This window comes from Poromitra crassiceps, assembly GCF_964638095.1.
Source record: "Poromitra crassiceps genome assembly, chromosome: 1".
Taxonomy (NCBI): Eukaryota; Metazoa; Chordata; class Actinopteri; order Beryciformes; family Melamphaidae; genus Poromitra; species Poromitra crassiceps.
This window is the reverse complement of record NC_139623.1, coordinates 109,103,838-109,131,274: the sequence shown is the minus strand read 5'-3', so window position 1 is coordinate 109,131,274 and position 27,437 is coordinate 109,103,838. Positions and strand designations below refer to the sequence as shown.

Sequence of the window (27,437 nt, the reverse complement as noted above, 5' to 3'; positions counted from 1 at the left end):
TGATCAGAAAAATGACCACTTGCACAGGCGCATGATAATAACTATCTAAAATGATACAAACCACCTTTGGAAAAAAATTATCTGACGTGTACTGTGATTGTTTCGGTTGTCCATTTCCCCATCCACTAACATGGGGAGGCGGGCCTTGTGACCTATACTGGCACCTGCCGCCAGAGCGGCGATCTAACATGCAACGGCTTCACTAAAGGGGACCCGGCCTACACCCTTGAGTTAGATGTGGTCAGTCCTTTTGATTTACCAGGGTGACTGATTTTAGCCTGGTAAACCAGCCCATCACGTGAACTCACATTTCATTTGGTTCTGTGTGACGGTCTGGCCCCAACTCTTCACCCAGTCCTTAGCAGGGGCGGGAGCATGGGCGGGCGTAGTTGCCTCCCTTGACAGACAACTCCTTCAGCCAATCAGCGTCCGATCCAGTCAAACCCAAATCCACTCCTCGAGACGATCAGGCAAGGAGGCGGCCATTATTGTTTTGTTAGTGCAGCGCTAGTGGCGTTCCTGATTGGCCAACTTGCGCTGTCAATCACAGCGCAGTCCCTGATTGGCTCTTCTGCTATGCAGCTTCTGCTAAACACCCTCCCAGGCTTTGGGGCCAGACCGTCACGCAGAACCAAATGAAATGTGAGTTCACATGACGGGCTGGTTTACCAGACTGATTTTGGATAAAAGTTTTCAGATGACAAGTGGTTTTTGTTTACATCCTTATATCCACAGCCAGATTACTCAAATATTGTTGTCTTGACCTCATTGTTGGTACAGGCACTTTTGCATCCACATTGAGGTGCCACGGGCTCCAGGTTTACATCATTCATAGCACCCACAACATGGGTACCTTTTGCAGCCGCAGCAGAGAATGATGGCTCAGGCTTTACTGGCATCTGAAAGATCAACACAAGGTTCCCAAGTCTTGGTCATGGAGTCCCAGTACCAGCACCAAGTACTGAACTCTGGATATTTTGCTGGACGGAGATTGCCTGATTCCAGTAGAAGCTAGTCTCGCCAGCCTCCTCTCCCTTCCGTCCGAGGAGTCTGGCGCCGCAGGTCTCCATAGTGGGATTGCGATGGGCGGCGCTTAGCGGCAGTGCCCTTGGAAAATAGTTTCAAACAATCCAACTTGCCGTTTTCAGCGTGTAGCAATGAGCTAGCGTGTAGGTTTCTGCCGTTAGCTTGCTAGCTAGTTAGCGTTGCTGTTTTCACTGAGGCGGCAGGGCACTATTTACAGCGACACACAGGGAGGAGGGAGTGGAAGCCGCTCTGATTGACATGGTCGGAGCCAATGACGAGTTTGTAATAAGCCGGGAGCGGACATCCGGCTGCCACCGAAACAGTCGCTCCAATGGGAGAGCAGAGTAGAGCAGGGGAGGGTTTATCCCAGTTATGGAGACCTGCGGCGCCAGACTCCTCGGACGGAAGGGAGAGGAGGCTGGCCAGCGAGACTAAGTAGAAGCTGGCCTGCAGCAGTCCCCATTTGACATGCTGAATCAGTCCATCTTGGGTGGAAGGCAAGTTCTCGAGGGACTTGGTACCATTTGAGAAAAGCTGATGTCTGGCTTCATCTACTTGGCTGGAGACACAGCTCTTGCAAGTCTCCCACACCTGTCTCAGGCCATAATGTCACGCTAACCAAGGTCCTAAGCTACCTAATATTTTTAAGTAACAAAATTTGTTTTCAGTTTGTGCTACTTCACATTTTAAGAATAGATGTCACATTTTCTGAACGGTGTACATTTCACTGAGCCTGAGCTGCTGCTGGGCTTCTCCCACTGTTTTCCCCATGTGAGGAGGTAGAGCAGGATGTTTTAACACACGTGTGTCTGGTTGAATGCCAGTGGACCGCGCAAAGCCCTAATTGTGGGCGTGTCGGCCCGCTGCGCTTGGCGTCATCTCGGACAAACCTCCATATAGGCGTGTTTATGCCCAAAACAGTATTCACAGGTGTGAGATCATGTCCACCCCCCTTACAAGCCATAGCGTCAGGTCTGTGACAGCAGCTTATTTCTTGCTGAGTGGGCAAGCAGAGGGACAGAGTGAGAGAGAGAGAGAGAGAGAGAGAGAGAAAGAGAACAGGGGAGAGAGAAAAGAGAGATGGGGAGAATGAGAAAGGGGGGGGAGAGAGAGAGGGAGAGAATTGGAGGATGAACCAGTTCGGATTCAGATAAATCATTAGAAACTAACGAAAATTGGTGCTGATGGAACGATATTCCATTTGAAACACACCAAAGGGCTGCCGCGCAGTTACGCAGTGAATATCCACATGGTGTTATTATGTCCCAAGGCGTGCGCTTACTGTAATTAGTCTCGTAATTAGTTTCGTTCATATAGGCTATAACATACACATTTAAAAATATTAGTTTGTTTAATAGGATAGAGATGTGTGAGATTGGTAACGCTTTAGAATACAGCCCGCAAATAACCATGTAACTACAGGGTAACAAGACTGTACAGTGTTTGCCACAGGATTTTGAGTATTTGTGGTGGGGGACCGCAGACCCCCTAGGGGGGTGCGGGGGCATGCCCCCCCTCGAGATTTTTTAAAACATTTTAAAGTAAAATGCATGAATTTGGTGTACTTTGAGAAAGCTTAAGAGCAAAATGAAAAGGCTAGATCTATGAAGAACATGTCATCATTACTGTGCTGTGGGTTTACAATGACAAACTAAATTTCTCCCTATAGGTCAGGGATACTCAACTTGCTTTGCCACTTTCGTGAAATGATAGAAGGCGAGGGGCCAGTTAATAAACAAACAATATACATTTTTCTGTAGCGGGCAGTAGCGGCTCCAGCCAATTGTGGCTGGGGGGGCTAAGGGGGGGCTTAAATATTTACAGCAGGGGCTAACTTTTTCTACATAAATAGACAGTGGTTCTCTTCTCAACCTGTGGTACAGGTACCACTGGTGGTACGCGGGGGCCCCTCCCTCTCATACATTCATATGGTGGTAATTTCTCAGGTACTTGTGTAAAAAAGTTGAGAACCACTAATATAAGAAATAATAATAATAATATGATAGGGTGTGAATTAGGCTCTAATATTAGACAAGGAGGGCCCACTGCTTTTCCATTGAGAGCCAAATCCCCAACCCAACATTATGCATGTAAGTGCTTCAATGAGCTGAAGACTGACTGTGTATTTAGCCCTATGTCACACTGTATGTTGAGACTGATGAGTCCAGTTACACAAGGCTATATGCAGCACACACATTTAGATGGTAAATCAAGCAAAGCCCAGCAAGTTGGGCGGAGCCAGGCATGAAATCAACAGGGCAGAGGTGTTTACAGCATTCAATATCAAGCCAGAGGACAAACAAGTATGAGGAAAAGTTCATAATTGAAGTGGAAAACCACAAAATAATATATGACACAACACATCCTTTTTACAAGGACAACACCAAGCAAGTCCACCCCTCCTCTGCTTCTCCAGTTGGGAACAATGATCTTCTGCCTGTTTGTTGTTGTATTTATCCAACATACAAATTGTCTCGCTCGATTTCACCGTGAGAACCTGTCGGTCTCGTCACTCTAGCTGTCTGGCGGAGCGGAGCCGCGACGTGCTCTGCACGCAGCCGGTTAGTGTTGGCGCAGCACAGAGCACGGAGTGAAACCGGAGAACAGCTGCAACGCAATGCAAATGCAACCAGTGCAATCCCGGCGTTATGTTCACATTCACACCACACGCATGAGCACGGCGGCCAAAAAACACAACAGCACAGTAGGCAACGCAGTCTTAACAAAGCCATTATGTATATATCAAATATAAATTCAATGCCCTGGCAGGCAGCCTACCTGTTAATGCGCTCGATCCTAGAACCTGTGCTGTCCAGTCCAGTCCGTGTACAAAGCAAAATAAAGTATCTCCTTTGTGATAGCCATCAACATAAACGCTTGATCAATATAAAGGCGCGCGATACTAACGCTAGACGCTTGTTTTATGTCCATTTTTCGTAGATATTGACATGTCTGTATGGAAGTTTAACTTCCGCGGTGACTTGAGAGACGCTTTGCCTTGCAGATGGAACAGGCCACTTTGAGCAGAGCAGAGGGGAGGTCCTTCTATCACACCATGCAATAATACGCGCCAGTATGGGGAGAACCCCTCTATAGAAAATGGGCCGGCCCGGTGCAGACAGCCACGGATGCTGTGTTCAAGGATGCTGGGAATTTTCACTTCTATGATGTATTAGCCTAGTTTAGTGTTATAAATTAAGTTTTTGTTTTTCTCCAAAGTAAAATTCCAGGGGGGGCTTAGGGGGGGCTTGGCTAATTTCAGGGGGGGCTGAAGCCCCCCCTAGCCCCCCCCTGGCGCCGCGCATGGTAGCGGGTTGTAGGTTTTTGGGGTGTCAGCCGGAGTTTAGGCCGACAGTGTTGTACACACCGGATAGTTAGTTAGGTTAAGTTAGTTAGGTTAAGTACAGTGGTGTTGTGTACGTGATATGCAGGTATACGCAGTATACACACTGCGAAATGACTCAGATTTGCGAATGCGCACTGGGAAATGCGCTATGATACGTATCGTTTTCAATTTCCATTCATAAAATTCACCCTGTGCGCTCTGTGTGTTACCCTACGTTCACACACAGCACCCAAGCCTTGCCTTTACCCACGCTTTTAAATAGGCGTCCTTTTTAGTCAATGAGGCATCAGGGCGCCTCAACGTGAACCTTCCGTGTACCCATGCCTCGCCTGAGCTGCGCCGATTACGTGAGTTCTATTTTCAAGCCGACTAGGCGCGTGAAGGCAGACTTTTTCTGTCAAGCCATGAAAGAAAAACACGACAATATCCGTGGGAAATGGCAAAGTCAACTGAATTTCAAAATAAAATGGTGTTACAGCGTTGAGCAGAGAGAGAGAGAGAGAGAGAGAGATTAACGGGTGGCTATCACGTGGGGCTTTCTCCCCGTCGGCAAACAAATCTTCAGGAGAGAGAATAGCGACCGAAGAAGCAAGATTAAGCTGATAGCTGAAGCTATTCTGTAAATTTGGGGAGGAACAACAACAACAAAAAAATGGGTCGAATCTCCGCCCACTTCCGGCCGAAACCATGCCGCCCCCCCGACCGGGGGAAGGGGGGTGGGGGGGGTCAGAGTCAGTATACCCTCTGAAAAAAGGTAGACTACACCACTGGTTAAAGGCCGGCTTTACCGTGAATATATATGAATATATATTAATTCTTAAAAAATCTTAAATTTCGAATCCGTTGAAATTTTTGAAATTGAACATTTATTGGACACTTATTCAGCGGATATCTTGCATGTTGCGTTCAGGTGCACTGTAAAAAAAAAAAAAATTTTTTTTTTTTTTTTTGGTCAACATCTTTTTGTGGCGGTCCAAATCCTTTTGTGGTGGCCCGCCACAAATTCCTTTATGTATGGGAAACACTGCTGTAGTTATAGTATAACTACAGGGTAACAAGACTGTAGTTATAGTACTGTATAACTACGACGCCCAAACCTGTGCTTACCTGGCGCTGGTATCTTGGCCAGAGTGCAAAATGACACTTGCAGGAGGCAGATGATAGCATTTGAGGCGCGCAAAGGCCAGTATTTAGCACCGACACGCCTGGGCCACGCCTACACCTGTGTCTGTGCTTAGATTGCAGCTCAAAACTGGATGGTGGAGGCAGATGATGGCTTAAGACGCAGGGAAGATAACATAAGAGGTGTGCAAACGGCACTACGATGATAGGGCCCTTACACTCTTTGGACATGCCCGCAGCGAAGCAGCGCTGCAGCCGGCAGTACTGACAGCGGTTCCTGGTGATCTTGTTGATGATGCAGTTCTTGTCACGGTGGCAGGTGTACGCCATGTTCTTCTGCACGCTGCGGCGGAAGAAGCCCTGAGGAGAGAAAAGGAGAAGTTAGTTATTAATGACGTAGTCTCGCTGGCCAGCCTCCCCTCCAGGGCCGCTGCTGGCCATTTGGGTGCCCTAAGCGTAATTGTTTTGTGGTGCCCCCCCCCCCCCCGCAAAACTTTCAATAACTGTCAAACGAAAGACTGCATAATCATTCATTATGAACGATACTAGTGTATCTCACATTACATTACATGTGGCAAACAAACAACTGTTAGAATTACTGTACATGTCAGCAAACAAGCGATTGTTAAACTGTACATGCAAGCAGGGGCGGACTGGGATCATAATTCAGGCTGGGCATTAGATACCAAGCAGGCCAGGCCGATACGGGCCGACGTGCAAATTTGGGCTGTTTGAAGCCCAATTTGGGCCGTTTGAAGCCAGATTTGGGCCGTTTGAAGCCCGATTTGGGTCGTTTGAAGCCAGATTTGGGCCAGTTGAAGCCAGATTTGGGCCGGTTGAAGCCAGATTTGGGCCGTTTGAAGCCCAATTTGGGCCGAGTCCAATTTTACAATGAGATGCACCCACTTTAACCCTGAATAAAGTAATAAAACCACTAGTAAACCAATAGGCGGCGCCTGGCCTGCTGTTCAGTGAGTGGCCTGACTGAGGGCACCAAAAAAAAAAAAAAAAAAAAAAATTTTTTTTTTTTTTTTTGGTGCCCTCAGTCACATGATGCCCTACGCAGTCTGCGTACTCTGCGTAATGGGGTGCGGCGGGCCTGCTCCCCTCCCTTCCGTGAGAGGAGTCTGGCGGCACAGGTCTCCATTGTGGAATTGCGATGGGCGGCGCTTAGCGGCAGTGCCCTTGGAAAATAGTTTCCAACAATCCAACTTGCCATTTTCAGCGTGTAGCAACGAGCTAGCGTGTAGGTTTGTGCCGTTAGCTTGCTAGCTAGTTAGCGTTGTTGTTTTCACTGAGGCGGCAGGGCACTATTTACAGCGACACAAAGGGAGGAGAGAGCGGAAGCCGCTCTGACTGACATGGTCGGAGCCAATGACAGAGCTTGTAATAATTCCATTGGAGCTAGGACATTGACTCCCTCCTTAAAGGACATATGCTCGTCCAGCGTCAAGCCCAAATATTCATAGTGATCCGTATATGATCTGTAGGTCATTTTCGTGCTCAGCAAGTAAGATTATGTCATCTGCGTACAATAGTATGCCCACAGTTTGGTCATCAACTTTGATTCCCTTGCTGGATGCCTTAATCTGAAGTGCTAAGTCATTGACAAAAATGGAAAATAAAGTTGGGGACATGACGTCTCCTTGTTTTACGCCGAATTGTTGGGGGAACCATCCTGTGGAATATTCATTAACCTGGACACTGGCTATAGGTGCCTGACAGAGAGACTTAATGGCATAGCAGAATTTCCCATTGACCCCAACGTTTAACAGCTTACCGTAAATTCCGGACTATAAGACGCACCGGTCTATAAGCCGCAGCACCAAAATTGACTATTTTTTTCTTCTATAAGCCGCACCGGACTATAAGCCGCGGGTGTTTTGATGTTTAATTACCATATGAAAGGGTTCTGCACAGAGAGGAATGTCGGGAAAGAGATCGCTGTTTGGGGAAGCTCCCATTTATTTTCAACAAAACAAGCATTACGGTAGGGTAGGCTATAGGCTATAAGAAGCTCCCATTTATTAACATTTCAACAAAATAAATACCGTAGCTATAAAAAATAAAACAATAATAATAATAATAAAACAATCCTCAAAAGGATAAAGTGCTGTAAAAACAATAAAACAATTCTCAAAAGGTTAAGGTGCAGTAAATAACTGGAAAACAAAAAACAATCCTCAAAAGGATAAGGTGCTGCCAACAAAACCAGGTACCGTAATCCTTCTCTTCATCTTTTAGATGAAGGTGCAGCAAACGGCTGTAAACAGAGTCAAAGTAAAGTCACTAATCCTCGTCTTCCTCGTCTTCCTCTTCTTCCTCCGTACTGAAACCAGCAAAGTCCTCAACTTCAGTGTCGGAAACGAACAGGTTCAGGGTGGCTTCGTCAACCACTCCTCTCTCTCCTTCGTTGTCGCTCTCAAAACCAACGAACTCCTCTTCGTCACTGTCCGAATCGAACAGCCTCTGAAGGCCCTCAGCTGTGGCGGCGTCCTCCTCTTCGTCATGCAGCAGTCCAGCCTTTCGGAACCCGTTGGTGATCGTGGATGTCTTAACACTCCTCCACGCTGTCAGGACCCACTGGCAAACTTGTGCGAAAGTTGCCTTCCTCATTCGCCCTGTTTTTGTGAATGACTTGTCCCCGCTCGTCATCCACGTCTCCCACTCGATGCGCAGCGCCACTTTAAATGCGCGATTGACACTGATGTCGAGTGGCTGGAGATGCTTGGTCGTGCCCCCAGGTATCACAGCTGGAATGCTGTTTGTTTTCTTGATGGCTGCTTTGACCGAATCGGTGATATGAGCCCTCATGCTGTCCAGGACGAGCAACGCTTTCTTTTGGTGAAAGAATCCTCCAGGGCGCTGGACGTAGCACTGAGACAACCACTCCTTCATGACACTTTCCATCATCCACCCTTTCTTGTTGACTCTGACGCAGATACCACTGGGCATTTTCTCTTTCGGCATCGTAATCCGCTTGAAAATCACCATTGGCGGAAGCTTCGCTCCAGATGCTGTGCAGCCTAGAACACAAGTGAAGTTGGTTCTCTCGTGACCTGTGGTTCTTAACGTGATCGACGATTCACCTTTCTTGTTCACAGTGCGAGTGAGTGGCAGGTCGAACGTCAAGGGCACTTCATCCATGTTTATGATCTGCTCCGGTTCGATGGAATGATCCTTGATCTTCCTTTGTGTGTATTCGCCGAAGTTTGCGATTTTCTCCTGGTAGTCGGGAGGGAGTTGTTGGCACACAGTCGTCCGCGCCCGGGCAGACAGTCCCTTTCGTCTCATGAAACGAAAGCACCAAGATGGCCCACCTCTGAAATGTTCAATTTTCATCTCGGTGGCTACTGTTTTTGCCTTCAGTCGGATCTGCACCGTGGAAACGCCTCGGCCGTCTGCTCGCTGGGTCAACACCCAGTCCTCAAGGGAATCTTCAAGCTCCGGCCATCTGCTTTTGTGGCCTCTGAAGGACTTTTTTGTTTTCTTACACTGAGACAGTTCCTCCTGCTGCTTTTTCCAACGTCTCACCATCGATTCATTTATGCCCAGAGTACGCGCGGCTGCTCTATTTCCCTCTTTTAGTGCGAGTTCGACTGCTTTCAGCTTGAATGCTGCGTCGTGTGAATTTCTGCGTACCTTCCCCATGGTAAGTGAGAGACAGACTGCTCGTCTTGTTGTGATTCCGGGCTGATGAACTTTGCTTACCGTAATTACCATATGTAAGGGTTCACGCACAGAGGGGATTGTTGGCTGTTTGAGGAAGCTCCCATTTACCGTATTACCGTAACATTTCAACAAAACAACATAACACAACACCTTTGTTTATTTCGACAGTGCACACAGTGTCCGCGGTGTGGTGAAAAGAGGGCAACAGAGGAAATTAAAACAGAAGTGGATTTATAGGTAGAAAGAGTGCTAAAAAAGAGAGATTTTATTTGTATTTGAAATTTTTTTTCTGAAAAAATCCATAGATAAGACGCACCGTTATATAAGCCGCAGGGGCCAAAAAACGGGAAAAAAGCCGCGGCTTATAGTCCGGAATTTACGGTATATTGAAGAAGATATCTATTTATCCAATCAAACGCCTTCTGGAAGTCAATAAAACAAGCAAAGGTAGACATTTTGTCCTTATTTCTTGCACGTACAATGGAGGTGACTGTATAAATATGATCAATACAACCTCTAGTTTTTCTGAAACCGTTTTGCTCATCAACAAGCGCACTAGTCCTTTCAAGATGATCATTGAGTCTACAATTTAACAATGAGGAGTACAGTTTATACACACAACTAAGAAGACTTATGCCCCTATAGCTAAGAGGCAATTTGGGGTCATTTTTTGAGGATTTTGGAATGAAGAATAATGCTTTTATGCCATTGAGCAGCAGGCAGAGCATTGGGCTCAGTAGCCTACTGAACAAAGTTCAGCATTGTGGTAAGCTGGGTTTTGATACCTACACACAACTCATAACTCATAAAAAAAAAAAAAAAAAATATATATATATATATATATATATATATATATATTTCTTTGGTGTGTGTGTGTGTGCCCGCAGTCAGGCCACTCACTGAACAGCAGGCCAGGCGCCGCCTACTGGTTTACTAGTGGTTTTATTACTTACTTATTATCTGAAGCAATAATTACACCTCAGGGTTAAAGTGGGTGCATCTCATTGTAAAATTGGACTTGCTTAAACAGGAAGATGTTTAATGAAACTGAGAATATGTCAATGTTTATTATTATTATTATTGTTATGACGTGTAGTTCTTAAGCCTGTGGAGAATAATGCAGTATGCACCATCTGATCACTCTTCCAAATAAAGTTTGCTGTGAAGCGTTTGTACAGAGGCATGTTTTTGGTTTTACTTCTTCATATTATACTTGCAGTTATCTAGGCAATGTTGATGTTTCTATTAGTGAACAAATAGGTAACACGTATCATGGCGTTAGCATTATATTCACTAAATCTTGCTTCAAACGGCCCAAACGGCCCAAATTTTTCCTTTGGTTGCCGGCAAGCGCGCGTCGGCCCGTGTCGGCCTGGCCTGCTTGGTATCTAATGCCCAGCCTGAATTATGATCCCAGTCCGCCCCTGGACATCGCCCATGATCGGGCCATTGGCCCCTGGGCCAATGAAGTGAAATCCCTTCTTGTTCTGAACAATTTATCATTTATCTTTCATAACCGGTTACTTTGTGACACCCGAGAATCTATGTAAACATGTTTCTATGAGAAACATGTTTATTTTGTATAAAGATAATTGGGCTGTGGACCTGTGGCATAAGCCAAAACTAAGAACCTACCGGCTCATAAAGGACAGCTACTGTGTTGAACCCTATGTGAAATTTGATTTGAACAGACAAAAAAGATCTGTGTGCTCAGCTATGATCGGGAACCCTCCCCTTAGCACTAGAAACCGGTAGATCAACACAAGAAGAAAGACTAGACTATGCTTACTTTGTGAGCTACACAAAATTGAAAATGAGGTTCATTTCTTGTTTTACTGCTCTGCGTATGATGACGCAAGGGATGTATTCTTTAGCAAAATGTCCTATTTACATTGACTTTTTTGAGCTGGATGACTATGAGAAACTTGAGCTATGTTTCAGCAAGGGAATCTTCCTCATTGCAAATTGTATCTGTCAAGCATGGGAGCAAAGACAGAACCTTCTATTGAGAAATTGATGTATTGGTTTTTATATTGCTGTCTGATCCATTGCGGTCTTATGACTTGTATTCTAAATGTATCATTGTTGTGTTGTTTATTGTTGTGTTTTATTGTTGTGGCTTGTAAACCCATGGGAGTTGGGCACCTAGGGCCTGTACTACAAAGCAAGATTAGTGGTTTAGCGAGGTAACTTCAGGTTTAAACCTGGTTTGGCCGTACTACAAAGCAAGTTAACTTCTTACCGACATATATTTCCATAGCAACTTATGCTTCACACTTAACCTGGTCCGCAGCAGGTTAAGTTGCAAGGATAAGATTAGACCTTAAATACACCGCCCACGAACCAATCAAATCAGCAGTTTGGAAAAATGGCCAACCCCTTTCTGGACGAGGAAGGAGCACGAATTGTAATGTTGAATTAACCAAGGACTAAAGCCTTGCACTTGTTGCAGGCTACATTTTAATTAAGCCCTACTTACCACTTTGGAATATGTTTTTATATATTCATTTTTGTGCTCTCAAGTAGCCTAGATACGTTGTTTGACCCCGCTGATCGATTGCAGCTGAATAGTGAGTGGAGACATATCACTAAACCGGCATAAAAAGGTTACATAAACGTCTCCAAAGCGCACGGTGCCGTGTGCACAACGGAGCTGAGACTGACGTTGGGTTGGAATTGAAATGGTCATACAGCCTACTACATCTAAGCAATTTAATATGGGATCACCTGCACACAGGCGGTCCCATATTAAGATGATTCATATCTAGGCTACTCCTGCATTTTGCAGCTGCAACTCTGTTGCTTTTGGCCTGTATGATGTGATTGAACTTCATATTTCCAGCATCATTATATGAAATATGGAGATATGCGACTCTGCTGACATTACAATAGCCATGTGACCACAAAATAGACTATTTTTTATAAATGAAATCTATGCCCGCACATACCGTGTCGATTCAGTTCAGAAGCATTTATTTTATTTTATTATCATTCTTTTTTTTATTGATTAGCCTATAGGAATTATTCAATCAGTGCGACTAAACACATTGATTTTATTTTATTTTATTTTATTTTATTTTATTTGACGGTTACAAATTGAAATACAATATACTGAACAAAGTACAGACACGGATCATTATTATTCATTGAGCCTAAATGGTCTATAGCTACATACGGATTTTGGACTGAGATAGATTACACATTGCTTCCACAAAAGACTGTAGATAGAGAGCTGTAGATAGCCTACGAAACCGCTCTTCAAATAAATTACTGGTGTGGATAAAAGTGGTCACTTTGGACAGTCATTTGGGAACAGTAATAATATCCAACGCAGATTTGTATTTGCGGTTTCATTCAATGAGGAAATAGGCGTGTCTGGCGCTGTCGGAGTTGGAGCAGTCCATATTGCACTCTGATTGGCAGTTGTTAAAAACCACGCCTCTTTTGCGGGCACGAGCTCCAGTGCACGGGCATTTTCATGTGCACGCGCTGTCAGCTTGATTAGAAAAACCTGGTTCGAGTTAACGAGTGCCAATCGACGTTCGTAGTACAAGTTAACTACAATCGAGCTGATCTGGTTTAGACAAACCAGATCAAGGGACAGATCCTGGATCTTCTAATACAACATTCGTAGTACAGGCCTCTAGAGTGCATGACACGTAAATAAATAAATCAATCAAAATAAATCAATCATAAGGGGGGAGCAGACATCCGGGAGCAAGGGAGGGCTTATCCCAGTTGCCTGTTTCCCTGCAGACGACTCTCACGGAAGGGAGACGAGGCTGGCCAGCGAGACTATTAATGACGGAATTTACCAGGGTAAGAAAACAATCATGTCTGAACTTTAATGGCTATATCTGTAGCAAAAACTCAGTGTCTAAAAAAGTGTCAGTGTCAGTGTCAGAGTCTAAAAAACGAACACACTTAAACTCGGTGAACAAAAGAAGAAAGGGCTAGAGAAACTGAAAAGGAAAAATTATTGTAAAACAATTAAGCCACTTCTTAACATGCAGTGGAATCCGTATTATAACCCGCTCCTAGCCGGTTGGCCTGCATGTTAAACAACAATTAGCCGGCCTACGCGCACTCCCGCGAGTCCGTATCATATTCATCTCGGTCGCCGGTGTAGGATCTGCATTAGCGCAAAAGCGCCTGCTGTTTAACTCTGGCAGCTCATGATCCAGATCATCTAGCTGTGAGTGGGCGCGTGGTGGCACTTTACAAACCATTAATGTCCCATCATTATTTTCATGAATGGACGTAGCGTTAGTTACGTGGCTGGATTATTTGGAAGAGAGCCAATATAGGTGAGTAAACAACTAAAAGTTGAATCCCCCATCTGCCAGTTTAAAAATGCAACAAGAGAGATGATAGCCTACTAGAGTTGCGCAATCTTGACCTCAGTCAGATCGTCAATCGCCACCCTTTGACATCGCCAATACATGATGTCATCGCGCAAACACATGGCTATACATTATATGGATGTTAACGTCTATATTAATTAGCTTCAGCTGCGCTCTTGCTGTAGGCTACTTTGCTAACTTAGCATCGATGCTAGCGGGACTTACCCAGCTATTGTCATTGCCTGCTTTTACTGCTGCTTGCTGGTAATAATCCCATCATTCCCATGTCCGAAAAAGTCTCCAGATTTGTTGCTAACGTCTCTTCTGATAAGTTTTCTCGAGTTGGATGCAGCCAAGTCTATTGTGTGATGAGGCAGCCATTTGAGGCAGGCAGTGTTGTGTGACTGAGCGTCCACACTGCGGAGAGAGGAGAGGAGCTGACTGACTGACAGCCTATGGACCCTCTGTTAAAACGGCATGTTTATGAATGGAGTTTGGTTAAAGATTTGCTAAAGCTGTTTCCTATCACATTTCTTGTTATCGATACATGCTACCGCACCCTAAACCCCCCCCCCCCCCCCCCCCCCCGCCCACTGGCAGAAAAAACGGCTCATATCCAGTTGTTTCTAAACAAAGACCCCTCATGTTTAATTAAAAAGGTAAAACCGGAAAATATCCTGTTCTGGCTAGCCAGACATGATCCAGACTTCATGTTTAAAAGCCACTTTAGAGATGCATATATATACCTGCTGATACTGATGTGCATTTTTGTAAGAATCGTAGTACAAATTCAGGTGTAAAATAGGTTGAGCTTTTCAGACAGGCCTTTCATATGATAATTGCATTTTTAATGAAAAGACCTTGCAGTTTTATTCTGTTGCTAATTTGACTGTTGTATTAATTGGCACCCTCCTAGAGAAAAAAGCCAATTCCACAATTATTGCCAGTAAAAATAATATTAAACCAGTTTTAAAAGCTGATATCAGCTGGTAGTCTGCCAATATATCAGTGCATCTAAATTTTTTCTTTTAAAGACAGCAAAATTTATCTCGGTGGAGTGACAAATCAAATGATCAATAACTGGACACCTAATGTTGAAGCAGGCATGTATTTGGGTTGTGTAATGTGGAAGTCGTTGTTAATAATATTGACTGAACACATGGTTCTTAACACAGAAGCAGTTTATCAGGCCAAAGTTCAGGCCCTGCAGTGATAAATGTTTAGTTTAGTTAAATACAGCAAACAAACACTTCTGTGAGTGTTTAAATAGGCTTTATTATGTTTGTTGAGGTGACAAATGCAACAGAAGATAATGAAACATGCTGGGATTTTTGTAAAGGTACAAAGTAACAATACAAAATTCAACAAGACATTCACCAGACTCTGATGACATCATCAGTGATGTCACAATGCCTCCTTGTGTGTGTGTGTGTGTGTGTGTGTGTGTGTGTGTGTGTGTGTGTGTGTGTGTGTGTGTGTGTGTGTGTGTGTGTGCCCCCTTATGACATCACTGGTGACATTATCAGTGTATGTGTGTTCCCCTTATGACATCACTGATGAAATCATCGGTCTTATAATCAGTGATGTCACAATGCCTCCTTGTGTGTGTGTGTGTGTGTGTGCCCCCTTATGACATCACTGATGACATCATCAGTGTATGTGTGTGTGCCCCTTATGTCACATCATCAGTCTTATGACATCACTGATGTCAGCACAATGCCTCTGTGTGTGTGTGTGTGCCCCCTTATGACATCACTTCCAGTTGAGTGACATCACTTCCGGGACAACCGGGACACAAAATTGAAACATTGCCCACATTGCCAAATTTATAGATATAAGATAGATAGATAGATAGATAGATAGATAGATAGATAGATAGATAGATAGATAGATAGATAGATAGATAGATACATAGATACATAGATACATAGATAGGTACACAAGCCAACCTAGCTGGCTGTTATGAAGAGTCACATAAACAGATGGCATTAAAATGTGTCAGACGAGGGTTTTGTACACGGGAGACAAAGCTACAGTTGCAGCAGACAATAGTGCTAGCTAGCATTAGCTGGCTCGGTGTTAGCATTAGCAACACCAACGTTACAGCGTATATGACAACAACACAGTCATGAAAGCGCATGCCAATAGAGCAGGCGAGGCAATGCAGCAGCTGAGCTGTGGGCGAGGCCGCGCAGCGGGCAAGCTGCATAATGCGAGCTGCAGGGCGGGCAAGCTCGCGAGGAATTGACATCGTTAGCGATGTCATAACTCTTTCTCTCCTATGATTTCTCTACTATAATTGAAGGGCCGATTGCTCAACTGTGCATGCGTGAAATGCAGGCATGGCCGGCGAGGTCATGAAAGTGACATCGGGCCTGACTGATGATGTCATACCCACTAATGATGTCATAGACATTGGGACATCATTAGCCCTCTAGAGTTTCCACCAAAGAAAGCGAGTGTGCGTAGCGCGCGGGATTGCTATGATTTATCATTTGAAGAGTGTCTTTCTTTCGGCTCCATATTTTTTGCTATTGCTGATTACAGAAATATGCAGTATGTATATTGTATGTATATGCAGGATGTTTACTCAATATTGCTACTAAAACAATGTTGAAGACTTGTCCTGGCAGACGATGCGTGTGTGTGTGTGTGTGTGTGTGTGTGTGTGTGTGTGCGCGCGCGTGTGTGTGTGTGTGTGTGTGAGTGTGTGTGTGTGTGTGTGTGTGTGTGTGTGTGCTCACCTTGCAGCCCTCACAGGCGCTGACTCCATAGTGATAGCCTGATGACTTGTCCTGGCAGACGAAGCAGGGCTTGTAGGTGCGGGGGGGCGGCGGGGGGGAGGGGGGGCTGGTGAACAGGTCGTCTGAGCTAGAGCTGGAGCTCTGGCTCTCCACCGCTGCAAATACAAACACAAACGATACAAATACAGACAACCAATCAGATCATTTCTGCCTCCAGAGAAACTTACACATAACATTTTTGAAAGCGACAATACGTTTTTTCTCTATTGCATTAGGCGTTAAAAATAACCTTACTTTGTTTTGTGCATTCAGATGAACATGTTGCAAAACCCTCGTGTTAATTTCTGTGAACTGCCTTGTCTGCAGTCTCCAAGTGTTGTTGAAGTTTCAATTCAGCATTTCTATTGGACTTTTGATAAAGAACAGCAGCATAAACCAGACAGGGCAGGAGGGGTAGCAGAGTGAGAAGGGAGACACCCCATTCAATGTGTATTACATTATTAAGTGTAAATTTCATAGAGCTGCTTATGTGAGATTGGAATGAAAAGAAAATGGGTAATCTGTTAAAGTTCATCTCCTGGTTTCACTGCCTGCAGTAACAGTAGACTTCAGTCATTGTTCTCTCAGCCTAGCTGCACTTGGAAAAGCCTTGAATGTAAAAGGACACCAGTCTTATCAGGCTCAATCACAAAGTTAGGCTGGGATAGAGAAGAGTGCCCCATCTCCACTAATTGGGACCCTGTGGATTTGCTCTATTTGCATGGAGACTTCTCCACACACAAGAAGGGATCAAAACAGTGATCAAAGTGATAAGAAGTAACTGATCAACTTTAGACTGAAATCCAAAACAGCAGCACTCCGTCCAGAGAAAGCTGAACTCACCATTGTTACAGGGTTTCTATGATCATGGTATATACATAACTGAAAAACACATGTAAACACTGAATTTCAAAAAGTCATTCATTATCTTCCTTTCCAAAATATTTGGAAAAGCCCATAAATCATAGATTTACCGGATGTTTCCTCTCGTTCTGAAGATGGACGATACGAATAACCGGTATTAACATTGCTGTTATTTTGCTCATGGGCCGATACCGATATGATTAGTGATATATTGTGCATCCAGAGTTTCTTTGGTATAAAACATCCAATCATAAATATGAGAGCTGTGTGCAGTTTATTGAGGTCACCTTACAGGATTTCTGGGTATTGAGGTTCAAACAGTTTAACAGTTACCACTTGCTGAAATTTGGAGCCACCAACATGCAAAGTTGCCTAGGCTATAGCACTTCTTCCTATAGAAGCCTATCATCATTTCACACATTCCATCACAACAGAAATCCTTTCTCATGAGGGCGAAAGCGTCTGCCATCTGCGGGCCTCAGCCAGCCTCCCCGCTGGCTGCTGATCACCTCCACCATTGGAAACACTGACAGGGACCCGAGAAAGCCGTTTGAAACACTGACAGAGGAGCAGAGAAAGCCGTTTGAAAAGGAGACCAAATGAGAAAAATTGCTTATCTCCATCCCCTTGAACCCGTGGCCTCTGGTTGAACCTGGAATCAGCAGGTCAAACAAGGACAACCCCATTAGCCAGAACACTCTCCCAATGCAACACAATGTAGGAGCATGCCACAAGCCCAACTGACTGATGAGAGAGGGAGGGAGGATGGGACAGAGTGAGAGAAGAAAAAGAGAGTGAGAGTGTGTGTGTGTGTGTGTGTGTGTGGGTGTGTGTGTGTGTGTGTGTGTGTGTGTGTGTGTGTGTCTGTGTGTGTGTGTGTGTGTGTGTGTGTGTGTGTGTGTCTGTGTGTGGGTGGCTGGGGTGGATGTTATGCTACGCTAAGTGATTTGGACGGGGGAAGGGGAAAGAGGTTGGCCCCTATTTAGGTGGAGCTATTTGATGTATGCAACCATGCATCATCTGAGTCAACCATTCATATCAACAAAGTATGTTAAGGCTATAGAGAGTTTCGCAGGCTGAAAGATTAACTTTAGAAGACAACATCAAGGAGGGTTTTTTTTTTGGAAGGGGTGTGGTGGAAGGGATGCTAGTGATGACAAAGATGTGGTTTAAGGCACATAAAAGCAACATCTGATTCTACTTTTATCATATGCCTGGTTCAAAGATTTGGCTTTGTAGTTTTTTTCCTGAAAAGTGTGTAGCTGTGGGGTGGAGGGCCGGTGAGGGTGAGTGAAGGCAGTCTCAGTCTGGGTCTTGTCTGACCTCCTGAGATGGTGACCGTCCCGTGAACCGCCGGTGACCCCGAGTTGACCGACCCACGACACCACACACACACACACACACACACACACACACACACACACACACACACACACACACACACACACACACACACACACACACACACACACACACACACACACACACACACACACACACACACACACACACACACACACACACACACACACACACACACACACACAGACAGACAGTTCCACTTCCAAATACTACTGTTCTGTTGCTTTCCACATTTCCCTGCAGATGAAACTGGAGAAAATAATAACATTCTGCAATGCAATAATAACATTCAGACAGAGAGAATAACAACAGAGAGAGAGAGAGAGTAAGAAATGTACCAGGAATATTTTGAAGAAGACTATACTGACAATAAAACTACAAAATATATTGTATAGACTATAGAGAATATATACCCGATATACCTAACCTAGCCTATAAGATAGGTGTCCCTGCAGTGACAATAATAGGTGTCCTTGCAGGCATTATTTGCTTTGGTATCACACACACACACACACACACACACACACACACACACACACACACACACACACACACACACACACACACACACATATATATATATATATATATACATATATACACACACACATACATACATACATACATACATACATACATAGACATACATGGTATACACAGTATATACATAGGATACATACCACTATGATACATGCTAAAATTCGACTATTCAGTAGCTATTGGTTAAACTTTTTTTTAGTTAACATATTTAGGCTTATAGGCTACATCATGGAAATTATACTTAGTATCAACTGATGTGTGTGTGAAAATATTAATATTAGTTGATATTAAGTGGTAAAGCATTTAAACTGATGTGATGTGAGAATATTAACGTTAGGTGATATTTTATGTGCTAAAGGGAATTAATAATTTTCTGATAATAATAATAATAATAATAATAATAATAATGATTATATGAGCGCATTTGCCTTATAATTATCACCTGCAGTTAGTTTCCCTGTTTATTCACCTGTAGCCTATATATTCACCACTACATCACTGCATGCATTCGTCCTCAACATCACAAGCCATGGTTTCACCTACATTGGGAGCTGCGGTGCACTTGCCAGGCGGACTCTGTGGTGACTTCTTCAGGGAAACAGGCTGCAAAGCCCCGGTCCTGCTCCTGCACCATGCAGGCCACAGGGCTGGACACAGTGTACAGGTCCAGGAGCTCCCCGGGACCCACAGCTAGGAAATCCATATAGTCAAACATGATCAAAGCATGTGAAGCAAAGTCCTTTGGAGATCTGTCCACATAAAAAAAAAACACAAAAAAAAACACGAGCGAAAACCTTCCTTTCCGCAGTCCGGGTGGGTTTCTCTCCGTTTCTACCCTAACGTTACGCACATTTTAGGTAGAAGTTTGTCCTTGATGCAGAAGGTGAAAGCATGCCGATGTTCTATTGAAAGGGGCGTGTGCGCTCGGAACCAGGCCGTGTCGGAGAGTGTTTCCCATCGGACTGTTGGCATCTGGCATCTGGAGCGATGATCTGGAGGCGCAGTCCGCAAACAGCACTGGAACGTTAGTCGGTTCCTGCTGTGGAGAAAAGCCCGGTTAAACACAGCGGCTATTTAGCATAACAAAGTTTATTCCAGCACTTCTTATCTCTCCTTTATTGACGGATGAGTTTGGCCGTGTCAGAGCAGCCTACTCCATACTAGTTATGTCACAGGCAGCAGCGGAGGGCAGAGGATAGATAGAGTTACCTAATATATGCGACTGAACTTTCCGTGAACCGCCTCCCTCCGCCGCTGACCTGCAAATGACCCAGCCCGGTCTGTGACATCACCGAGCACCGAGGCACCGACACACACAGCGTGCACGCGCTCCACGCGCCGTGCGCGCGCTCCAGCTCCAGCACGGGCTTTCACTGTGGAGGAGATGGAGTGTGCTCGAGGAATCTGCACTTCACAAACAGAAACTGCAGCAGCAATCCCGTAAGATTACTATACAAATACTATTATAGTATATTGGAATGCTGAATTGCTGATGACATAGGCGAGGAAAAACAGACAAAGTAGCCTTGCCTAGCCTACAAGAACTGTGTAAACTGCACCGAAATGTTTGCAATAGGCCGCATGTAAACCATGTACTGTGATGTAAACATGAGTTCTGACTTTTACTCAGGCTGGCTTTACACAGTGAGACTTTCACGCAACTAGTTGCAGGTTGCAAATAGCATGAAACATAATTTGTCATACAACTTGACATTTACACAAAGTAATTAAAAAATAACCAAGTATCGTGCAACACGGTAGCCTAGTTTGTTTCACTAATATAAGATAGCTTTCCCCTTTTTCTCGCTCGTTACAATACGAGGGATCAGCCGAGCAGCATTTTGGTAAACAAACCGCGTCACTGGGTGGCAACGGCAATGGAACCCTATGGAGCCCAAGTGGAGGAGGCTTGTGTGCCTGACTCTAGCCGTCTAACTCTGTTTACATTTTTAAAACTGCGACAGTTCACACAACTTTAACACGACATGCATATATTATACATCAAACTCTTGAGCTACTTCTGCTCTCACTCAGAATGTCAAAATATAAGCGATGTGATGTATACTTTTTGAGATATTAACATTTGTTATACAACAGTTAGTTCCAGCCGAGCAATTTGATTGGACAAGAGGGATCCTAGCAGTGCTGATATTTCACATAACATCACTGGCTGAAGTGCCTGTGTGTATATCACTCCGCTTCACAACTGCTCTAGAGATCATTGACTGTATTAATCCATGGTGTGTGAGCCTTCTCCAGCCTGTTAGCTGCTGATTTACTCCACAAAGTAAAACCGTTTTCAAAATATGCGTTATTTTGATAAACTGACTTTACAATGGGGATCTATAGAGTTGCGTATGTCTACTAACATTATTAAAACATCATAAAGATAACACTGTTTCTGATAGTTTACTGAAATACTAGTGCTAATCTGTTAGCGAGCTATCGGCGAGCTTCTTCTTCTGCTCTTTCTAATAGACCAAATCACCGTGACGTCACCATGTAAACAAATTTACTTCCGGGTACCACTTGGGGAAGGCGGCAGGTTTAAATGTGCGTGTTGTCAAATAAATGCTGTCAAACCCTCTCGTTGTTTTCGGCCGACTACTTTCAATTTAAATGGTTAAACGGTTGGTAAACATGCTTGTCCGACGTATCTAGCCTTTCTTCTGTGTTTGTTTTATGTAGTGTTAGCTAGCTAATAACCTTTGTTTGTCTGTCAAACTCGCTGTTTTTTTACGTTACAGACAGAGTAACCTCGCGTCACCAGGCTCTTCTCGGCGAGAAAGAGCCTGGTACAGACAGAGCTACTGATGCCACGTCAATTTAATTTAGCTTCAAGTCTACTCTAGTCTGGTCCAACAGGTAAATTAGCTAGTCTGGTCTCCACTAACGTTAGTGAAAGTGTTGTTATGAATGATATTAAACAACAACACAACACGGACGAACCATTTTTGTCTTCTTTGTCTGTTTTTGTCTTCAACACGTCAGTTTGTGCCGTCCACCGCCATTATAATGTGGACCTCAGGGGTACCCGGAAGTAAATGTAAACATCCCGCTGATTTGGTCTATAGCTTTGCTGCAGACTAGATGCCTCGCGGCACATTGCTGCCTCTCACTGGTTGGAAATATTAGTGTTTCTGCTTGCTTGGTAACACTAGTGCAATCCTGGGGAACTCTTTTTGTTGGCGGAGGCGAAATAAACAGAAATCATCTGTTTCACAAATTACTTGACATAAATGCTATTATTATTTATTTTTTTTCCCCCCAGATTTTTTATCCCATTTTTATCCCCCGTTAGTGCTAATTTTAATTTATTTATCCTGGTTGCTGCTCCACCCTCTGCCAATCTGGGGAGAGCGCCATGCTTCCTCCGAGACATGGGCAGTTAGCCAGCCGCTTCTTTTCACCTGATAGGGGAAGCTTCACCAGTAGGACATAGCACGTGGGAGGATCACACTATTCCAACGAGTTCCCCTCCCTCCGAACAGGTGCCCCTAACGACCAGAGGAGGCACCACATCAGCAACCAGGATATTGCATGTTTTGGTGTGGGGTTCCTATATGAAGGAAACCCCCGGGGGCATGGGGAGAACATGCAAACTCCACACAGAAAGGCCCTTTTGACGACCCCACCCGGGCGGCGGGCACTCAAGGACATGCGGACGGGCACGCATTCCTTCAGCGCTCACAGCGTCCCAAGTGGGAATCGAACCCAGGACCTTCTAGCTGTGAGGCGACAGCGCTTACCACTGCACCACCATGCCCCCTATAAATGCTATTATTACTTGATGAATAGCTTTGTTTAAAAATAAGGTGGATAGATTATACTGTATCAAGTGTGGAGTGTCATTACTTGCATCTTTGTATCTTATTTTGTATAATTTTCTAGCAAATTTTCTAGATAATGTTATAATACTAGATAATATTTGGACGTGTATCAGGTTTTCTTCTGCCACTGGCTGGCTACTTTCTTTCATTATGGCTGTCACGGAGAATAGTAAGAGAGCCATCAGTGCATTCATAGCTTATCAGCGTTTTGATTGGCTGTTGCATGAAACTAGTTTCACAAAGTTGAGAGTTTTGTAACTGTTGCAGCTTCAGACACGTTTCAAGAGGGCTTTTAGACCATGCAAATCATTTGCAACTTAGTTTCACCTCAGTTTCAACCAACTAAAGTTTCACCGTGTAAAGCCAGCCTGAAGCCTCCGACTTTAAAATGCAGATTTTAGCTTCAGAATAGACCCTTTTCACAGCAGCCATTGTGAGATGCTAAAACAAGCAGGTTGAACACAGGTGTAAATAGCAAAATGGTGGTTCCATTCCATTTAAGTATTCCAGTGCCACTGCCAGGGCCCTCGTTATTAATGTTAATGTTAGTTACACCTGTGTTTGCCCTGCTTTGACACAAAAAAATGGCTGCTGTGAAGGTCTAGAGTAGACTAATCTCAGAACTCAAAGAATGTTTTGGCCCTTCAGCAGGATATAGGCCTATAGCCTAGTCCTGTAGGATTATCCCAAATTAATAATTACAGTGACCCATACTAGATACTAAAAATAAAAATACAATAAAGTACTATAAGTGCCATAGACACACTTTAAGTCCCACTCCCAATAAGAATATTATTATGTCGCAACAAACTCACTGTTGTGCAGGCCCCTAAAAGGGATATTATAGTCATTTGTTTTGGTTACATGTAGAGAGCTCATCAGGCACGTGACTTTTCATGATGTAATTTGCCCCGGAAAGAGCTCTATACCTGCCTAAAATGTTTTCAAGGAATCTGCGAGGATTTGACAACAGAGGCAAAGCTAATAGACTCACTTTATTCACCGTTTCATTATCAAAATGGAGGTTACAGATCTCTATGGTTATGTAAGTAGTATTCAAGTTTATGTTGATGTATAGCGATGCAGATTGTCTTACATGAAGTGATGTTTTTGTGTAAATCAAATCAAATTTTGTTTATCGGTTGTTGTTTGCCTTATGTTGATGATCTACTGAAGGTAACAGTTTAATTTATCACTATGTGTAGAAAAGGCTGGAGGAAAGGCCCTCTCATGCCGACTGATGAGAGCATGCCTGTGAACGCCCACTATAAAATAGGCGTAGGTCGTCTACTGATGCCTAACTTGGGACCTATTGATGATTGAATGCTCTTGAATGAACCCTCAGTTGCTGGTTCTATGCTAGTGGTTCTGCTCTCTCCCCAGGTTGTCCGATCAGAACATTGGCGTTGATGAATCAGTTACCCAAGTCAACGCACACACTCATTGACATGCCACCCATTTATTACTGGTCTCTCTTGATAGTTTGACGTGTGTGGTTTACTATAATGAAAAGAACATAGAAATGCATACATTAAATATGCCGTGAGAATAAACATTAAACAATATTATATAATAATATAATAATATACTAATAAATGTACAATTATACTGTACTATAATAGCACAATGCAATAGTAATGCAATAGAACCCTCAACAGTGGTGGAGCGTGCTGCGGGCTTCGGATGGGAATTTTGGCCCCTCTGACGGTCTCGTCGCCCTTCTTGTGATGACCGGGGGTGGTAGGTCTGTACGTCATCATCTTGAATGCGGACTTCGTACTCCAGCCACTCTGAAAAATCCAGCAGAGTCGGGATGGGTTTCCGAAGGGGATTGATAAAGCGTTTGAATTGTGCTCCCAATTCATGTGGCACCTTTGACAGCAGGCGTGAAATGTGCGACCCGCACTCCAGTTCCGCTCTCCCTTCTTTCCCAGTTGGTCCAACATTCCAACTAGGGCTCTCACCTTCAGCACAAACAGGTGGAATCCCCTGCCATCACCGCTCTTGATTGTAGGCTCAGCCAGGACCTCAGTAATGCGCTGCAGGGCCAATTTGTGGGGCTGGCCATATAGTTATATCAGGGAGGCCATGGTCTTACTGTAGGGGTCCCTGCTATTGCTGTAGGAGTCAGCGATGAGAAGAGCATCTTCCAATTTGAGATGGTCGACGAGGATTTGGTATTTGAAGCGTTCAGTAGCATCTTCAGGTAGGATGTTATCAAGCGCTATCTTCAGACGGGCAAACTGACGGGGGTCATCATCTGTGAAGTATGGAATGTGAGGCTTGGGTCCACGATATGTAGTCTCCTGGTGAGATGGATAGCGTGGCTGACTGTAGCTTCTCCATTCCCTTGATTCTGCAGGTGCCTGGTGAGGTGGGTCAACTGACAGATGATGAGAGCGAGCAGGTGGTCCGCGATGAAACTTGTATGGCTCTGCATATTCTGAGGTAGGCTCTGCGTATTCTGGTTCAGGCCCTCTGTCCAATGGTGCACCGGCAGCGTGATTAGGCATCGTGTTCATGTTCCTGAAATGCTCAGTCAGCTCATTAACCAACGGAGGTCGATATTGATGTTGACGTGGCATCTGGAATCTTGAGTCTGGAGTTGCCATGCTGACAGGGGGAGGACATGACACTGGCGGCGGTGGCAGAGGGAATGACTCACAGACTGGATATGATGCTGGTGGTGGTGGAGGAGGGAATGACTCACAGACTGGATATGATGCTGGTGGTGGTGGAGGAGGGAATGACTCACAGACTGGATATGATGCTGGTGGTGGTGGTGGAGGAGGGAATGACTCAGGCCATGGCACCTCTTGCAGGTCATCTTCCCATTGGTTGAAGGGCTGCCTGGTATGTTGCAGCGGAGTGGATGTGTCTTGGTGAGCAGAAGGCTCCGTGTAGGTGATGCCGCGGTCCTCATACCGGAAATGGTGGCTTTGATGGTGAGTATTGAAGCCTGAGGTAGGAGGTTGAGGGGCAACTGATGGTCGTGGCGTGAGAGTGCTGATGAGGGTTTGCATATCTCGCCTGATCTGGTTGTTGTCCTCCCTCATTTCTCTTAGTGCTGACAAGACCTCTTCTGGAACAGGGCTTTGGGATGTCTGTCCATCAGAAATTACTTTAGATACATCATGGTACTTGCTATCTCCCTGGGCGGAGTGGTCATGGAGTGTGTGTGAATGAGGTAACTGTCGTCTTGGAAGATTCACCAGGAAGTCGTCGAGATATCGGGGTGGACGAGTCTCGCGGCGAGGGCGGGTGTTATCAGGGAATGCCATCTTTATCCTGTGGAAACAGCAGATCCGGCTCGAAGGACCATATAAAATAGGCGTAGGTCGTCTGATGCCTAACTTGGGACCTATTGATGATGATTGAATGCTCTTGAATGAACCCTCAGTTGCTGGTTCTATGCTAGTGGTTCTGCTCTCTCCCCAGGTTGTCCGATCAGAAAGTTAAGTCAAAGTTAAAGACCAGAGGAGATAGAGCCTTCACAGCTGCTGCCCCTAGGCCAGTGATACTCAACTTGCGGCCCGCGGGCCACATGCGGCCAGTCCACATGCGGCCCACATGTGTGGCCCGCGATGGAATTGCAAATTATTATTATTAGGGGTCCAAGCACAGTGTGAATATGTTCACACCAACACTGTGTGTGTATTCTTATCCCTGTGTGTTTAATTCCAACTAATTAAAAGTTAAAACACGTTCTGTCTTATGTGCTTATGCAGGCCAAGTACTACAACTAGTGCTTTCAGTCATCCAGTAACAAATAATGATGTTGCCTTTTACCTCCATTTCAGAAAATGGCATCGCCAGCAAAACAACCTAAATTCCAAGTCGAAGGATATATCCACGAACTATCAGAAATCAAACATTTCACCAAAGATCACTCAAAAACATATTTCAATGCAGATATTCAAGAATCCACACAATTCACTAAACTAGTCTCCTTCAACACCCACCTGCACACCGCCTTCAAAACCGCACAAGATAAGAAGTAAATATTTTACATTCCTAGCTTATACACCTGCAACAATTTTAATTTCCTTCTTCTCTGTACTGCTTTACCCTGTCTACATTTTACATCATCTGTCTACCCTTTAAACAACCAGCCATTTCTTGTAACCATTAACTTGTGTTACTGCTTTCCTACAACCAGACTACTGTCTGCCACTCAATGCATTTACCCATCCAGACAGTGACTCATCACAACTGCCTATTCTCATCATGCCTGTACTTTTGTCTCTAGAAACCCAATCCAACTGGAGAACATTCAATACGCAGCACCATGGAACAACAAACCACCGGACATAAAACTCACCTATTACTCAAAAATCTCACACATAAAAACCCTCCCCTTCATGTACGACTCATCATTCTCTTCACAAGCCACCACTACAGACATCGCCACCATTTTGGATGATGGACGCCACTTCCAAAGAGTAAGTCTACTGTCCTTTCTTGCACCCTATGCCACAGCATTGACATTAGATAAAACATACAATATCATGCAAAAACACTAATTGCACCTACTGAACCTTGGCCATAA

The 27,437-nt window shown here is 44.5% G+C and overlaps 1 protein-coding gene across 1 annotated transcript in view; it reads right to left on the bottom strand.

Annotated features, from left to right (window-relative positions):
* LOC310772607 (retinoic acid receptor gamma-A-like) overlaps positions 1–19,773 on the bottom strand; it is a gene marked incomplete at both ends in the record, with an annotated part of 40,431 nt that extends 20,658 nt beyond the window's left edge. Inside the window, 3 exons of the mRNA XM_083632446.1 lie at positions 5,713–5,854; positions 16,254–16,408; positions 19,602–19,773. Of these exons, the coding sequence (XP_083488572.1) occupies positions 5,713–5,854; positions 16,254–16,408; positions 19,602–19,773 (469 nt within the window). The remainder of the gene's footprint in view (positions 1–5,712; positions 5,855–16,253; positions 16,409–19,601) is intronic.
* Positions 19,774–27,437: the final 7,664 nt, after the last annotated feature.